Here is a 1002-nt window from a genome sequence, read left to right as displayed (position 1 = left end):
CACACACACACACACACAAACACACACACACACACACACACGCACGAGGTAAACAATCATTAAAAATCACACCTGTGCATGCGCCCTTGCTGCGTGCGTCCTTCCCCCACCTGCAGGCCCGATAGCACCCTCCACCGCCTCTCCATCTCCCGCGTGATCCCCGACCCTATGTCTTCCGGTGGGATCTGGTTGAGGCCGTAGTAGAAATCGCGCATCACCCGGTCCTTCTGCGGAAGATTGATGGGCAGCCACCAGCAGGTTTTAGCAAGATGCGATTTTCAGGCCCTCAGAAGTCGAAGTGGGGAAAGCGGCGCAGGGGCCGGCGATCTCGAAACAGGATCCAGAGACGGCGTCGGCGCGTGGTGTGGTGTTGAGCGTTGGTGGGAAACAATGAGAAGTGAGGGAAGCTTGCCGCGCGCGCGCCGCAACTGTGGGCGCCAGCTGGCAATGCAACGCGCACGGCACCAGCCGAGACCTGCGTGCCCCTGCGCGCCCTGACGCGCGGCCTCACACCCCCCGGTGCTCAGGCGTGCCTGCCGCGCCGCGCGCCCCGCGTCCGTGCCGGCGCCGCCGCGCCGCCGCGTTGACGCGTTCATCACGACACGCAAATGCAATAGAGCAATTGAGACGCATGCATTTGCTTACAGAAGCCAGCAGCACCGTTGCCCATAGCCTCAGCGCCTGGCCGAGAAAGCGGGCGCGCGCCGGGCCAAGGATTTGCAATATGTGCAACGCAGAGCAACTGGCCCCCTCGGCGGCCCCGCACCTGTGTGTCCATATCTGAGAGGCAGGCTGGCAGCAGGCCCCGCAGCCCCAGCCGCTCCCGCTCGCACATCGGGAACGCGGTGCCCTGCAACAGAGGTGACATGCAAGGCAGGCAGGGGGCCGGGGGGGTGGGAGAGGAGCGCCATCGGAATGGGCTATCGTGCATCGCTGGGGGTGGAGCGCTGGAGGGGGGGGCCCTCGGCGGCGGTGTTGCCTGCAGGCGAGCATGGGGCGGAA

General features: G+C 65.4%; 1 protein-coding gene across 1 annotated transcript in view; it reads right to left on the bottom strand.

The window, feature by feature from the left end:
- Positions 1 to 215, bottom strand: part of MNEG_12178 (hypothetical protein) — a gene marked incomplete at both ends in the record, with an annotated part of 6822 nt that extends 6607 nt beyond the window's left edge. Inside the window, one exon of the mRNA XM_014039350.1 lies at positions 111 to 215. Coding sequence (XP_013894804.1) covers positions 111 to 215 — 105 coding nt within the window. The remainder of the gene's footprint in view (positions 1 to 110) is intronic.
- Between the last annotated feature and the right edge of the window lie 787 nt (positions 216 to 1002).

The sequence above is a fragment of the Monoraphidium neglectum genome (assembly GCF_000611645.1).
Source record: "Monoraphidium neglectum strain SAG 48.87 unplaced genomic scaffold scaffold03106, whole genome shotgun sequence".
Classification (NCBI taxonomy): domain Eukaryota; kingdom Viridiplantae; phylum Chlorophyta; class Chlorophyceae; order Sphaeropleales; family Selenastraceae; genus Monoraphidium; species Monoraphidium neglectum.
Note: the sequence above shows the minus strand (reverse complement) of the source record. Positions and strands in the feature narration are given on the sequence as shown.